The 15,768-nt window shown below is 38.7% G+C and overlaps 1 protein-coding gene across 3 annotated transcripts in view; it reads right to left on the minus strand.

Moving 5' to 3' along the window:
* The window catches only part of PRDM5 (PR/SET domain 5), a 158,065-nt gene that overhangs the window by 33,027 nt on the left and 109,270 nt on the right, over positions 1–15,768 (minus strand). For all 3 annotated transcript variants that reach the window (XM_032462630.1, XM_032462637.1, XM_032462644.1), the window contains one exon: positions 5,787–5,872. In XM_032462630.1, coding sequence (XP_032318521.1) covers positions 5,787–5,872 — 86 coding nt within the window. The remainder of the gene's footprint in view (positions 1–5,786; positions 5,873–15,768) is intronic.

The raw sequence follows: 15,768 nt of genomic DNA on the forward strand, positions 1-15,768 counted from the left end.
CCTACTCTTCCTGCCTCTGAGGAACATCACTGTCCCGCAAGGTGCCCAGCTTGGCATCTCAGGCTCAGCTGTGCTTCCTCCCTACTCTTCGCCACCCACATGCACTACCTGTACAAACCTCGTCAAGACTATTTCAGAAGTATCTCATACACGTTCCTTACTTTTTTTTTTTAATTTTTTTTGAGGGGAGGTAATTAGGGTTACTTATTTATTTATTTTTAGAGCAGGTACTGAGTATTGAACGCAGGACCTCATGCATGCTAAGCACACGCTCCACAACTGAGCTATGTCTTTCCCCATCATGCTCCCTACTTTCAAACCCCATGGCTGCCTGGTGTGGGTGCTGTGTCTAGTTCAGCTGGGCCCAGAATGCTTGCCTCAGGGCCTCCCTGCCTCCAGCCCTGCCACTTTCAGTTCTGCCTAGAGGACGACCTCAGGGCAACCCTTCCGGAAAGAGAGCTGAGAACGTCAGCTCCCTACTCAAAATACAGCACACAAAACAACTCTTCAGCCCTAGCCTGTCTCAGCTGTAGTCAGACTTCAACATGCACCCTTGGACTCGTTCCCAGTGGACAGGGCATCCTAACTGGATCTGTAAGGACCTTTCTCACTCTGCTCATGTGGTCACACCTGCTGGGCATACTCCCCTCCATAGTCCTCAGAGCTCGGCTCAGACACCACCCTCTCTCTCTAGCATTTCCTGCGACCCACTCGCCCACCGCCTACCTGATTCAACAGACTTCCTTCTGCATCTCTCTCCTATGATTTTTATGCATGCCTCATAATGTGTTCATGAGGATTCCAAGCTGATTCTCATCCTTAAGAGACCACCTACTGTTCCTAACCAAGGCGAACAGAAATCCTATAGCATACTCCTGTAGCCGTGGGAATCCTTCTCGCCTCTTCCCCTTTGCATCCACTTCTCACTCCTCCAACAACCTCTTCACCCATAATAAATTCACCTTTTTTCTTTTGCCTTCAACATCAAGCTTACATTGCTGCCACGTGATTCAGCAGCTGGACGCTCTGGTCAGGCTGTTTGGCATAGTTTTCAAGCTGCTACGTCGGATTACACCCCAAAGCGCCCAGGTCAATCCAGCAGCGCCGGATGCCTGGGGACTCCGAGACACCCGCTCCGGTCTGGGCTTGGAGACCCAGCGTCTCACCGCATGGTGTCTGAAGAAAATGCAAAGTGCACACATTTGTAAACTCACCAAAAATCTGACCGCCTGAAGATCAGGGATAGACGGCTTCATGAAAGAAAATTAACAAAATATAGAATGACATAGTTTTAATCACTGGCAATTAATTCCATTTTAATATTTTTAATAACTAATCTGGCTGTTCCTACACACCAGGCTGGAGACACAGCTGTGATCTTAGAACGCTGAGACCTGTGCAGGCTAATTGGGTGTTTTAACTAGTGTTCAAAAGGCCGGGTTTCTGAAATAACTTTCTAATTGGTCCAGGTGTTTTCCATGTTGAAAATTAAAAGTGACTTAATAAGACATGAGCTTTCTGCAGTACTTGGTTACAAAATACAATTTCTTTTGAACCTAATGTTTACAAAATGGGAATTATCAGCATGTACAGTAACACTGACAGTGAGTGTTTTGGCTCAATGTGTCTAAGACAACACAAACCTAAGGCCCATAGTTTCCAGATGATCTATAAGTATAATGTACTAAAATGGACTTGAGATCTTACATGTAAGAATTAAGCAACTGGCATTTATACCTCAGACACAGTTCAGGGTGGCCAAGAAGGCCTTTTAAACAAAACACAACAGAGATGGGGGCCCTGGCATTGTGCCTGGGGCATTTCCAACTCTAAAAGTCCTGGGAAAATTAATATTATCACTGACACTGTTCTTTAAGTCTTGGTTGAAGCCACCGTGTCCAGTGTCCCCCACTCAAAAAAGATCCTACTCCCTCCCAAAAGGTGTTTCCTAAGTCACCCAAGTAAAGAAAAAAGCACATGAAGGAGAGAAGGTGGAAGACCTCTTCTGCGGCAAAGGCATGCGGGGTCTGCTAGAACCTGATGATGGAGCAGGCTTTCTGTGGATCCTCTGGCCCTCCAGGCCGCCCACAAAGCACATGCAGACAGCAGAGCACCATGGAAGGAGACTAAAACTACGGTGAGCAGAGCAACAAGGAGACCCAGAGCCAGCATCACGACTGACTAGACCAGCTCAGCCTTTCCTGTGAAGGGCCTGGTAAGAGAAGAGGCGTGCCTACTTCAGGTGTAAATAGTATTCACCTCAGTCTCTACTGTTCCTTCACACGTCATAATAATTCAAGCAGAATTTTGTGTGACACACAAAAAGCAAACCCTCTCCAACCCATTATCAGAGAGAGCAGAGAACACAGCAAGATTGAAAGATGGCCCAGATGGTGGAACTACCTGAGAATTTAAATAACTGTAATTAATACTGTCAAAGAACCCAGTGAAAAGGTGGACAATGTGCATGAACAAATGGGCGTTTGCAATAGAGACATGTAAACTATTGTTAAAAAGCCAAATGGAAATATTATTAAAAAAATGATATCAAAGATAAAATCCTTCAATGTGCAGACTGAGCACAATAGAAAAAGAATCAGTGAAACTGAAAACATGCCAATAGAAATTAGAAACCAAAAACGCAAAGATACAGAGACAAACAAAAACAGAATAGAACTACCAAGAGCTACGGAACAATGTCAAACATTTTACCATATGTACTTGGCATCTCATTAGAAAAAGAGAAAGAAAGGGACCAAAGAAATATTTGGGGGGAAAAGCTGAGATTTTTCCAAAATTTAACTAATAATAACAAACCACAGATATAAATAGTAAGAGTAAAGAAAAACATATCTAGTGCATTATAGTCCCAAGTGGTGAAAACCAAAAGTAAACAGGATATATTGTAGGAAATGAATAAATTACCTGTCCTGGCCTCTCCACAAAAGACCAATGGCTGTTTAGCCTTTTAGCAAAATTTGGATTTTAGCAAAATTATCTCCCACATTTGGGGCCCTTACTGGATCCCATGAACAATACTCTGAGTAAAAGACTTTGTGTTCCTTCCCTAAGGCATCTGTGCAGGTCCACAGGATGCAGATCGCGGGGCACTGACGTGGCATGGTATTTTGTGTTGTCTCACCAAAACTTCTTAACGATGGAGCCTTCTGAATGATACAGTTGTTGTTGTAATGGAATTAAACGTTTTGGAAATAGGACCCAAAAAATGTCTGGAGTTAGAGCTATCTAAATACTAAATGTAATGTGAATACAAGATTGAAACTGAAAAGGGTTATGGTTCAAACAAAATGGTATCTTTTGAACGGAGTTGTATAAAACCCAAATAATAGTGGGAAAATGTGAGCTTGCACAGATCGTTCCCCTGGAACATGTTTTAAAAAGTCTCTTTTGGTTCTTGATATTAACTTGATTGCATTAGCTAATGATCCTAATTAGCTTTTGAAAAGTTGCAGTGAGATGCAAAGAATATCTGTATCTACCCAATGCTTAGGAAACAGGATTTTAAAATGAAGCAAGTCTGTGATAAACTATCAATGAGGCACGGGAAAGAAAAATTAAAGCATTGGAAGCAAAACCTAAAGGCTTGTAACTATTCCTTTTCTGGCACTCTCTACTAATTGTACTGAATTCTGTCTAAAATCCTGGGGCTTCCAGTTGAGGCCCTCACCGTGTTCCCCTTGGTCAAAGGCTGGGATTTGTTCTCTTTTTGTGAAGTTAGTACCTGAGAGCTGCACCTGGACACCCTGAGGCAGTTTCAAGGCCCAAATATTCAAGTGAATACAAGACTATTAAATTTGGGTTCCTTACTGCAGTTTGTTTAGTTTGAAAATAAACAGGAAAGTGTATCAGAGTCAGTGGAATGAGAAAATATTTAACTGAATAAAAGGCATGTAATGTGTGTGCAGGAGGTAAGGGGGTGGTCTCTGAAGCCAGCCTACCTGCGTTCCAATCTCAGCTCTGCTACTCACTTGCTTGTGCCTCGATTTCTCATTTTTCAAAAAGAGATGACAATAATACCTACCTCGTAGGGGCTTACATGCATTGTTAAATGCACCGGCGAACTGCTGTGAGGCTTACGTGAATGAATACGTGTGAATGTCTAGAACATCGTACCTGGCATGTGATTAGTGGTCTTCGTATTTATGTTAATTATTACTATTACTCTCATTAATAAAGTTTATATTAAAACAAAGTAAAAAAGCAAATTAGTTGAATTCGACATATTACCCATTCTTGAGAAAACTCAAAAGGTATTTTTTTCCCTGTGGCAATTTAAAGATCCTCTTCTGTAGTACAATCATATGAGACAATAGAATGTGCACCCATAGTGCCCAGGTTTTGGTCAACGTTCTTAATTTTGATAAGAGGAACCAGGGCCTATAGGTTGACATCTTTAAAATACATTATTGGCACCACTGTGACAACTGCACACACACAAGATAACCTACACTACACCGAAACTAACTTAAACCTCTTTAATAATGCTCATTGTGAAATGAGTATTTTGAGTATGCACATTTATGTCATATTATGAGTAGTAATATTTGTCTAATCCTTTACTGTCTCTGAAGACATTTTATATTTAGCAATTACTCCAGCTCCTAATATCAATATAATGTGAATATTATATTTTGAATTAGAATGAGAAACCCAGTGTGGATCTGCTCTAATGAGCACAGAAGTTGCCCCTCTCCTCCTCCACAAAGACAAGACGAGCATTTTAACAGGACCTCAGAGGGTCCCTTTTATTGCTTACAGAACTGAAGTGGAAAGCTAGAATATTATTATACTGGAAAGGATATTATGATTTTGTGTTTTCTCTAAAGTTTTGTTTTACAGCTAAGGTAAAAAGTGAAATCCAGGAGAAGCCTAAATTAGAATTGCTCTTAAGGGGGTTAGGCATGTCTCTTAAAATTTGAAAAAATATGGCATTTATACACAGACCACAAGCACTTTCAAAAGGCCGAACTGAGAAGGAATTGTGTGAAAGGCAGAGCAGTGAAAAGATGGATAGAACAAAATCAAGAAGAAATATTTTAAAACAACACCCAATTTCCAAGTGGAAAGTTCACATAAAGTATCTAATTGTGTCTTAAACTGAATAGTGAGCTAAGAAATGTCACTGGATGGAGGGGGAGCTGCTCACATTTTTTATAGCATGCAGGGAAGATGCTTGAGCCTGAAAAAGCCACATATAACACAGTGACAATAGTCCAGTGAGAGGTGCCGACAGCAGAGGCACACAGGGCATCCTCAGAAAGAGAACGAAAGACAGCACCGCGCATGCCCTGTGGAGCATTGAGCCGCCCTTCCTTGTTTTCCCCCTCTCCCGATAACTTACATTATTTTCAACATCTTTTTTTGCAAATATACTTGCTAGCATGCATTAATTAGTGGTCACACGCTGACAGGCACACCTCTGCTCAAGAAATGCTGGCATTTGCAATACTGGCAAATGCTCTGCCAGACGGCATCCTTCTCTTTTTTATCATTAAAATGTTTCATTCGCTTTACTTGGCAGTTTGTCGTTGATCACTCCTATTACTCCTAAAAAGTGGTTCACATTTCAAAGAATCGGGATGCTTGGGGAGTTTGGATTTTTGTTTCTTTCATCGCTGTCTTTAAAAAAAAAAGTTATCCCCAAACCTCCATCATAAATATGAACATATAATTTTGGACACACCACCTTTATTTTCTCAGGTAAGTATTTTTTAAATAGGTACAGTTTTTATAATTAACACTAAAGAGGTAGAGTATCATCTTACCCTGGTGTGAGTACGAATGTGCATCTTCAGCCCGTCATTTTTACTGAATCCTTTTTCGCAGTAAGGGCATTGATAGGGACGCTCACCTACAAGATAAAGGAAGGCTTCCTGTCAGAGAAATTGCAGTAGCAAAGCAAGCCCTGTGCCACCCCTCCTCCTGCACTCAGAGCCTGGGTTCCGACCACAAACGCTCCGCGCATAGGAAGAGGCTCCAGGCGCCGCAGGGCTGACCCCCAGGAGGGCTGACCCCCAGGAGGGCTGACCCCCAAGGGCAGCTTAGGGCAGGGGAGGTCCACTCTCCCTGCTGAGGAGGGGGTCTGAGCCTGGAGCACTTTCAGATCAGAAACATACAACATCCGTCAGCAGCAGGCTTGCTCCATTTTCTTTTTCATATTCGAGCCCAAATGAAATCTCCTAATCTTAAGAATTTGCTAATAAGATTTTATAACAGTCCATTTGCTCTGTCACTGTTCGGCACACTATAGGGATCTTTGTTTCATTGATACTTTGCTTTTTAAAAAAAGAGTTAAATTAATATGTAATAACATATAATGGAAAAGAACCTGAAAACAAAAAAATATGCATGTGTATGTATAACTGAAGCACTTTTCTGTACACTTGAAACTAACATTGTAAATCAGCTACACTTCAATACAAATTTTTTAAAAAATAAAAAAGATTTCACAGTCTTTCTCGGTTAAGGTGATGAGTTTTAAAAGAAATTCATAAAATTAGTATATGTTAAACAGAACCACTGGTAGTTAAACTAAATAATAATTGATCCATACTTTCTGTTATAACCAAGGAGAGGTTATATCTAGAGGTGATTATTTAGAAAACAGACAAACCATTTTTTTAAATAAGCAAGCATACGCATACACGTCACATTTTTTTTTTAAAATTCTATGGTAGAATGACAAAAATATGACAAAAATTTAATCTCTAGGAGGAATGTGTAGCTGCCCACGGGTCAAAGCCTAATTATTCAGAATGGACAGTAACTCATAACCACTCACTTATTGACTCTTTCACGGAACAATGTACTTACATGACAGGATGCTAGACTCCAACTACAATCAAAGATCAACACAAAATATATGAGCCTTCAGTAGGTGTAAAACTTCTGTCTTCCCTGCCCCTGGAGACAGGCCTTCTGACAAGTTGTGTGCTCATCCCCTCCTCTCTCACGTCCCATTTGGTTCTCACTCTCCTTCAATCAAGTATCATGCTCATTATTCCAGTGAACTCCCCATCAGGTCCACAATGAGCTCCTTGTGGCTCCATCCAACGGCCACTTTCCATCACGGCCTCTCTGACCTCTCCCCACTTGCTTCACAAAATGGACAGCTACATTCCTGGGTCCGGTGGCCTCGAGGCACAAGGGGCCTTGCTCTGTTCTATGAACATTATGTTTTCACCAGTAACATCACGTGGAAGCAGCTGGAGCCCAGCCCCCAGCACAGAGGCACTGTCCCAGCCTCTCCCTGAGGAACTCTCCCTTTGGGCACTGTAAAATGGTGACAACCATCCAAAATGGAAAAAAACAGAAACAAAAACCTAAAAATAACAATGGCAGCACAAACAGGAACTGAACTCTTTAATGAACTAGTCAGACTGGCCAACTTCTTCCCTGAGACAAAAATCAGCCTCTGTATTAAGTACATCGACCTGGAATTCTTGACCTTATTATACCGTGAACCTGGGAAGGTGTGACTTTTCATTCACACACAAAAAAATAAAGACTTAAGAGTCCAATTTATTTGGACAACTAAGAAAATATAATCTTATTTTAACTCTAAATTGATAGAATGAAGTTATCTTCATTCCAGATCTCTCTGTTGAGCAGTCTGGGGATACCCACCTGTCTACCAGGTACCTTCATTTGGGTATCTCATGAACAACTCAAATTCGGCATTCATGAGCTTTATCCTCTGATCCTGTGTGTCCTGTATGTCCTGTCCTGATTGGCTACACCACATTCATCCCGTTACCAAATAAGAAACTTAGAGGGCCATTCAAGGTACCCCTTTTTCACTCACGTCTCCCTATATCTAATCTAAGTCATATTAATGTCACTTCTCTGATATTTCTAGAATTTTATTCCCTGAGGGTGATGACAAGAATGAAAATAACATTCACAGCAGCAGTGCTAGTAGTAAGAGCAGCAGCAGCAGCAGGCGTCGTACCAGGAAGTACCATACGTTCGTAACCATTTAACCTTTAGCCATGCACACACAAAGCAAAACGCCTGGGAGAAAACAGCAAAATGTAAATGCTAGTGGCGGTGACTCCTGCATCACAGAAGCCCAGATCATCTTTTATTTTCTTCTTCATAGAGTACGAAAAGCAAAGTAATTTTTTTAGACTTTCAAAATAAGTTTGTTTTACACTGTTGATAAAGAAGTATGTTAAAATAGTTCCTTCTTATTTATCTATTAAAATCAAATCAGTCTAGCTTACAGCTAAAGTATGATAAAGAGTAAAGTGGTTGATACTTACAAAAAGTTGTTTCAGAACTTTTTAGCCATCCTAAAATAATTTAATATTCACAGCTATTCTCATTGTATCACACAGCTTCATGTGTGGTATTGCTCTCCAGACAGCAATAGAAGAGCCAGCAAAAAAAGACAATCAAAGACTTATAGTCATCAGATAAGTTATATGTTAATCAAGCCTAACATAATATACCAGGTTGTTATTCTCTTTCGTGATAGCCAAAACTGATTAAGCAAAGAAAGAGATATAGTTATGAATACTAAGAAATTTTACAGAATGCAGCATAATAAATTCATTCCCTAATTTCCCTGGTGTCATAATATAGAAATTTCCACCACAGACCTGAGCTTTTTCTCCTCTTTTGGAATCTGATTGTCCTGAGTTTGAATACTGCTCATCCTCTTCTAGTTGCAAATTCTGGGAAGTTATGCAACCTCACTGAACCTCTGAAAAACGGGATAAATTGTACCTATCTCTGAGGTACCCTGGCCATATATATCAGGCTTGTTTAAGGCCGTCTCTAGGTCAGTTACCATGGAACAATGATTAACAGCACTCCCTTTCACTTACACAAGTGACCCGATTGGGACAATGCAAATAACTGGTCACCTATTATGGACAGCACTGTGACTTCACCCCAAAATCATACGTTGAAGTCCTAACCCCAGCACCTCGGAATATGACCTGATTTGGAAGTCAGGCTGTTGTAAATGTTAGTAGAGTAGTGTGGGTCCCTAATCTTACATGACTGGTGTCCTTATAAGAAGATGGCTGTGTAGAGACAGAGCCGGGACAATGCCATGTGAAGAGTGGAGTTACACTGCCACAGGCAAGCAACTGCCAGAAGCCAGAAGAAGAGCCTGGAAAAAGCCTTCCCTGGTGCCTTCAAAGGGAGTGTTGTCCTGCCAACACCTTGATCTCAGATGTCTAGCCTCCCGAACAGCCAGACAATAATTTTCTCTTGTTTACACTACTCAGCCTGTGGTTCTTTGTTTCAGCAGTCCTAGCAAGCTAACTCAATCACCCTGCTCATAATGGTGGCCATTGTTATCATCACTGATGTCTGCCCGCTGTCCGGGAGGCCTCTGCAGACTGCTCAGAAGAGAAACTGGTACCTCGAGGTGATAGGTGTTTCCACCCCATTGCCATCCCAACGCTAAGATCCAGCGATACTGAGTTGATAGGCTTGGGAAACTTAGGTAAGTTCAACTCCACTCATTCATTTACTATTCAGAATAGAATACCCATTTTAAAGGATGTCACTGGGTAAACAGCTCTGATAAACAAAATTTATTTGAAAACTAGTGTGCGGTTTGTAAATCAACCACGACTACATTAAACTACCTCTCGACCCTTCTGGCTGCAGCATGATTAGGGCAATCCTACCTTTCTTAGACTATGAGGACAACACTATCTGCTGTCCCACACAATCTGAAGCTGAAGGTTACCTGTACAAGTCAACATGCTGATAAATATTAAAGTCATTTTCATTTGCCTAATTTGCATATTAAAGACAAGCTGTTATGCTTAGAGTTTTTTCTACATTATGGATGTGATATTTTCCCTCATTATTGCAAATTATTGTGATGAGTATGTTTCCAAGAAATATTTCTGTCTACACATAAAATTTTCCTGGTATGAACAGGAATTATCCTTTAATTTGAGTCAACTCAAAGAATACAGATCTTTCTTACTTGAACACGGCCATTACATAGGTCTTGATATAAAATAGGATGCAAATCCAAATAACTATTATTTTTAAGTATCTCTGATAGATTTAGATACTATATTTTGCATAGGCTAATAGCAATGTTCAAATTCTAACATGAAAATTAGTTAATCTGAAAATTAGCTGAAAAATAGAGCTAAAAACCCACCTAAATGGAAGTAACAATAGCAACAGCTGAAACATACAGGCCCATGAACAGCAGGCTCTGTTCTACTGTTCAGAACACTTAAGGTGTATTAGTAATTTTACTTCTCGTAACAACGTTATAATCTAGGAATTTATACCTCTAGTTTACAAATAAGGAAAGTATGGCCCGGAAAAGATAAGTAATTTGCTCAAGATGGCACAGCTATTAAATGGCAGAATCAGAATTTTAACCCTTCATCTTTAACCTTTATGCCATTACATAAATTAATAATATGGCTAGTATTTTGTATAAATTAGGTTAGACTTTCCAAAGTTACTGACAAAAACTCTGCTTCTTGCAATTACAGCTGACATTAACCAGATCTTTCTGACTGGTTGATTGAGGCACTCTTTTAGTTATCAAAGCTCATCAGGAAAATTCGGGGGCAGGTTAGGAATGTGTGTTATATCTCAAAGCAGATCCCAAGTGGCTGTGAACACTGACATAATATTAAAGTGTGTCTTGAGAACTACATAGAGGTAATCATCTTCAACATTTAGAAGGGCAAAACAGTACTGACAAATATCCCATACTACACTGTGAGATTTAGCTACCAATAGTTAGATTTAATGAGCATAGGAGTATAAATAATATTGAAGTGTACTTAACAGCAAAATATTTTCCACTTAACTAAGGAAAATAGATGTGTTCTTTGCATCTGCTTCTTTAAATTATGTTCTGACACTGAATAACATTAAAATCCACTTCTGTTTTCTTCAAACATATCAAGGACCAAACGGAAGCATGATGGCAACTGTAAAAGGGTGATTTTAAGCTGACTTTAAAAGGTGCCACAAAGTAGATACTTCATGAAGCAAATTTATTCATTCATGAAATATCTATTTTTTGAGCACATATCATCTGCTAATTACTGTCCTGGGCTTTGGGAATGCAGCTGCTAACAGATGCACAAAATCACTGCCTCTTCAAAACCTCTGTAGAAGTGGACAGGAAAAAGACTCAGTTAAAATCCTTAGGAAAGGCAAAAGAACTGAATGAATGTAGTTCCTTGATGCCAATTTAACATTATTCAGACACACTTTTTATAACTCTTAATATCTGTATTAGGAGCATTTTAGCTTACTGGACTTGAAATAAGTGACTCCACATCCTCACTGCTGGCACACCTTGAGATGGAAGTACCTTAAAAGGATTTGAAATATTAAGAAAAGAGCTCCAGAAAATTGCAGATGGCCTTCCAACGGCAGCTGGTGGTAATGAAGGGGGACATCTGGATGCCACATGGAAGACCTTACCCAGAGTCAACCCTGGTCCCCAAACAAGTTACCTTGAGTCTTTCACTAAGAAAATGCATTATGACCAAACCACTCATTGGCAAGTATGGCTGGAAACAGTAGGAAAAATCTGATTCTACTTTAACATATGCCATTAGGATTACAATTTATTGACTTTACCATTATTTTCTGTAATATAATTAGAGACATCAGAAGAACTCTAGGCCTCAATAAAGGATTAACATACTACTATTAAAATATACCACTATTATAAAATCCTTTATGAAATTTGTGAAGGGATTTTGGGTTAGCGTGAACCTTCATGATTAAAAGAAGGACAATAAAGTCATCTTGAACAGATCCTTTCTCAAGATCTATGTTTACATAACATGAAATTAATAAAGAAAAATCTTGCAAAGCTTGACATACTTACATCAGATATCTTGATAGTCTTAAATTAGACCATAGATTTAATTTTAGATATGAACTTGACTACTCTAGCAGAGGGCTCAAAGATCAAGTTTCATTTCATACTACTAAACGCATTGAATGAAAAAGACTTACGAATGTTAACCACGATCAACCTTGAAGATTAAAAAATGTACAACAAAGTGGTTAAAATGATAAAGTTTATGTTTTGTATATTTTACCACAATTTAAAAAAAAAGTGTATAGCCAATGAGCCCTATACTTTGAGAGATTTTTAAACAAGCAGAAAAATTTAACTACATATAATCCACATTTTAAGAGATTCTGATTAAAATAAACATAGGCTATTTCTAGAAAGGACTTTAATAATTTTAATTTCCATTTTGTCAGTATATTTTAAAAAACCTACATGGATTTCTGGGAACTCCAATAATTCTCTGAAAAGATGAAAAGATGTATATACAGAGAAAATGTAATTTAAGATGTAGTAAAGTCAAACTTTTATTTTTGATGAATCCAAATTAAATAATGTTTAGATAATTAAATTAAATACTGTTTAAAGATCTGGAGCCATAGTTTTTATTTTTACTTTGAGTTTTTTAACAAAAATTAGCTTTGGAGATGGCAACTTTCAAGTGAAAAAGCACACCTCAGAACTGTATGTTTCATGAAAAAATACTCTTAAGATGGTTTCACATGGTTGAACTTTAAAATATATATATCATATGGGAATTCTTTAGAAGAGCTTTTTATTTGTTTTTCACAAATATCACAGGACTGGCTTATTTTGCTGTTGTGGACTAAAGAAATTGTTACAAAACCTCAAAGTGACTCATTCTAAATGAAAATTAAACCAAAAAATATAATGTGCAAGCACTTTCCTATCACTTTTCCAATTCTGTCATTCTAATTCCCTCAACTTAGGGAGGCTCTAATAAATTAGAAGTGCACCACAGAGAGAAGTGAAATGGTACACTGACAAATGGGAGTAGCTCAAGTTCATTCTTGGCAATTTTCTATGAATTAAAACACTTTTTTTTTTTCCTGCAGCAAAAGAGTCATGAAACCCCACTGACCTCACCAAACCCCACACGGTTGCTCTTAGAATGCTCCTATTAATCAAATCCTGCATAATTTCACTTGCCATCTTCGAAAGAAAGACAACAAAAATCTGAACTTGACATTTACTCCTTGAATATCTACAGAAGTTTTAGAAATTTAAAGAGTTTACTATTACAAGAAAGTGGGCAATAAAATGTAAGAACTGAAAGGTGACTGAATGAGGGAACCTCTGCTTCTCAAAATACAATGGCCAACTGAATCAAAACAAATTGAGTCTGCTTTTAAATTCAAGTTTCTGTGGAGCTCCAAAAAAGTAAAAGAGCCATCCTTTTCCTTAAGAATCTTCAGTTATGGGATCCCTTCCTCATTTCTGAAAAAATGCCAAATCAAGTGAGGTGTGGTCCACTGGGAAGAATTAAAAACAGGAGAGCCATGTGCTCACGAACTTTCTAGTCTGAAATAGTAAAAAACCTGACCTATTTTATGGGTTGAGGGCAAAACAAAAACCGAGTTTTACTGATGCAAATAAAATAGGATGTGAGATGCAGAATAAAAGAGGACAAGAGGTACTGAATATTTTTAAACTATAACAAGCTAGGAAGAGAAAGGTAGAGGTTTCCTATCCAGGATGCCCTGGCTCTGGCCAACCAGGTGTATAAATGACCCCCCCTCCCCATTAAATGTGATTTGTCTGAAGAGAGGAAGGCACCTTCCTGAGGTCCTTGATGTGAGCACTGACAGAGCAAAGTGGATTGTTTCACAAGCAGGAGAAACACTGGAACAATCTAGACACCGAGAAAGTTTTAAAGGTTCTGACCAAGAAAGAAAATCTCCTACCTGAGTTCTCCACACTGCGATGGGAAGAGACACTTTGCAGTAAGGTCGGTAAGTTGAAGTCAGGTCATTAATGATTCGGTTTTGTTGTTAGGGAGTCAGACTTTGGTGGGAATATCATTAATCTTTTCCACCAGCAGTTTTCCATGTTTAGGAATTTCTACCAGAAGTTTTATTTAGCCCAGTATTTACGAGCATAGTCTGTGAACAGTCGGCGGGGAATGATGAAGCAGTTAAACCTTAGGTGCCGGAGCACAGAGGGGTTTTCCTGACCACGGTGCTGGCAAGGAAGAATCAAGAGTATATAACTTTGAGCAGCAAGAAACCCAGAAAATTATTCTCTTGATTCAAAACCTAGAGAGGCTATTGAAACCTTCCCCAGCCCTGAGGCACGATTCAGAGTTCCAGGAAAGTAGCTCAGAGAGAAGCTGTTCTTGCCAGGGGATGGGGAATGGTAGCGACGGTCGGAGAGAGCACGTATCAGAGGAAGTCAGATCTCCTTTAGTTTTCTAAACTAAAGGAAAATGCTGTGTTCTAGATTTAATAGAGGTAGCAACTGATACCATCAGCTGATAATTTATAGAAATAGAAATAGTTTCAACAGTGAAAACTGTTGCATAGGCCACTTCTGTTTCTGAGGATCCCCACAGATCAAAAACTAAAGAAGTAATAGAAATAGAGTTACATAAAGGATGGTACACTTTAAATGATCCATCTTATCAGAGTCTCTGTGACTATATTATTAATTCACTTGATATCATTCATCACACTAGATTCCAAGACAGATGTCACTCCCTCACTCTTTCCTCTGCCTCATACCCCAGCTTGTGACTAATCTTGACATAAACATTTTACTTTTTGCATTAAAAAACTAAGGCTTGTGATATTTTTGAAAAAAAGTAAAAAACAGACAATCATATTGCCAATGAAAGTCAAAATGAGTGTTTCTCTAAGTTGCTACATATGCTCATTACTAGCCAAAATCAACTGGGGGGGACTGGATGCAGGAATAAAGAGGAAAAATGGCATATTCCACTGATGTGGTTGATCAGAAATTATCTGAAGTGTGAAAATCACACTGAGAAAATAAGAATTATACAGTTCAAGACCTAACCTATGATTAATAAGCTCTCAATCTCAATCTCTGAAGTGTGTTGGGGGTAAAATCTTTTATTTCTGTGCAGATTCTACACTCAACTATTCTGTTAACTCTTAGATTACTTGTAGGTAAAAGAATATTTGATTTGACTTAATGTTAGTAAATAACCACTTAGAAAACAAATATAGCAAAATAAATTCCCTCTCAATATACAGAGGTAATCTAATTATAAAATATGAAAAGACATGTTTACATTTTCATGTGTGTTGGTAATAACTTTGACTATTTATTTTTGTTTATGAGTAATTGTCATTATTATCTTATTCACAGCTGCTGTTTTTATAACTATGGACAAATATTCTACAAAGAATGAAAAAATTCTTTTAGAAAAACTAGTAGAGAAGAAAAAAAAACAGAGGCTAAAATCCAAGTTTCATCAAATCATAAGATACCAATTCTTTATTTCTAAGATGATCACAGGTAGTTACCAAAAAATTAAATATTTCCCAAGACAGTGATTTATGACTACACTCAAATAACAGTGTGCAAGCAAGCCCAGAACAGAAGGGCCAACACAGCCGGTATCTATTAGCACGGAAAGTTGGTTGGGACTGTAGGCAAGTAATTAACCTTCTGGCCCAGAGCTTTAAAGCCCCAAAAGCTGTTCCTAGAATTTCTCTTATAATTTATGAACAACTGATGGAATTCCTGTCACAGTCCGTGGATTCCCTTGTGGAATTAACCCCAGCTTTTGCTGACCCTAAGAAGCTATAAACCAACAGGAGAATGTGCTCTACTATTTCAGCTGACCCACAGAGTGCCATCTCTGTCATTCTAGCATAGGAAACAGGATGATAAATTACAGAACTGCCCGCCCGGCAGACCTAAACATTCACCTTCACTAACGATGC

The sequence above is a fragment of the Camelus ferus genome, chromosome 2 (assembly GCF_009834535.1).
Source record: "Camelus ferus isolate YT-003-E chromosome 2, BCGSAC_Cfer_1.0, whole genome shotgun sequence".
Classification (NCBI taxonomy): Eukaryota; Metazoa; Chordata; class Mammalia; order Artiodactyla; family Camelidae; genus Camelus; species Camelus ferus.